This window comes from Sphaeroforma arctica (genome assembly GCF_001186125.1).
Source record: "Sphaeroforma arctica JP610 unplaced genomic scaffold supercont1.11104, whole genome shotgun sequence".
NCBI lineage: Eukaryota > Ichthyosporea > Ichthyophonida > Sphaeroforma > Sphaeroforma arctica.
Window position 1 is genome coordinate 1 of NW_014029454.1, and position 864 is coordinate 864.

The window sequence follows — 864 nt, forward strand, 5'->3', positions numbered from 1 at the left end:
ACACGACACACACACACACACACACACACACACACACACACACACACACACACACACACACACACACACACACACACACACACACACACACACACACACACACACACACACACACACACACACACACACACACACACACACACACACACATCGCCACAATATACACCTTCACATATACACGGATAGGCCCACTCATACGCAATACACACACCATTGTGGATGCCTGTATCTGTACCGAACTTCAATCCAAGACGCGTACCTTGTCGTGGTCGTTTAGTTTGGCACCTCTCTCCCGTTCGATGTAGATGATCATGGACTTGAGAGCACTCATAAACGTTTTAAACTGCGCCGCGTTGAGACCTCGGTCGGTGCACATGGGTGCCAGAAACGGTAGGATGCGACCAGACACCATCTCTACATCCAAGCTGAGTTTTCTGCATGTGTGGGGGAAGTGGTTCCGAACTTCGGGTTAGTTTGCATGTACTTGCACCACAGATGAGATACGTCTGGGCTGTGGGATGGGAGGGCAGGGGTGACGATCACGAGCAGTAACGGTGTTATGGGGTGAGAAGAACTCCCCAAATATCTGGAACGAGATGTGTGCACGAGACAAATAAACCCAAATACCATATCATAATCATATCAATCAATATAATATCATATCGTATCATATTCATATATCTATATAATATCATAGCATGTCATATAACTATATCATATCATATCAAATCATATCATATCATACCATACCATACCATATCATATCATATCATATCATATCATATCATATCATATCATATCATATCATATCATATCATATCATATCATATCATATCATATCATATCATATCATATCATATCATA

The 864-nt window shown here is 42.1% G+C and overlaps 1 protein-coding gene across 1 annotated transcript; it reads right to left on the reverse strand.

Annotated features, from left to right (window-relative positions):
* Positions 1–241: 241 nt before the first annotated feature.
* Positions 242–434, reverse strand: SARC_17535 (hypothetical protein; the record flags this gene model as incomplete). Its single annotated transcript, XM_014288371.1, has 1 exon — positions 242–434. A coding segment is annotated over one exon (193 nt), but the record flags the coding sequence as incomplete, so codon positions are not given.
* Between the last annotated feature and the right edge of the window lie 430 nt (positions 435–864).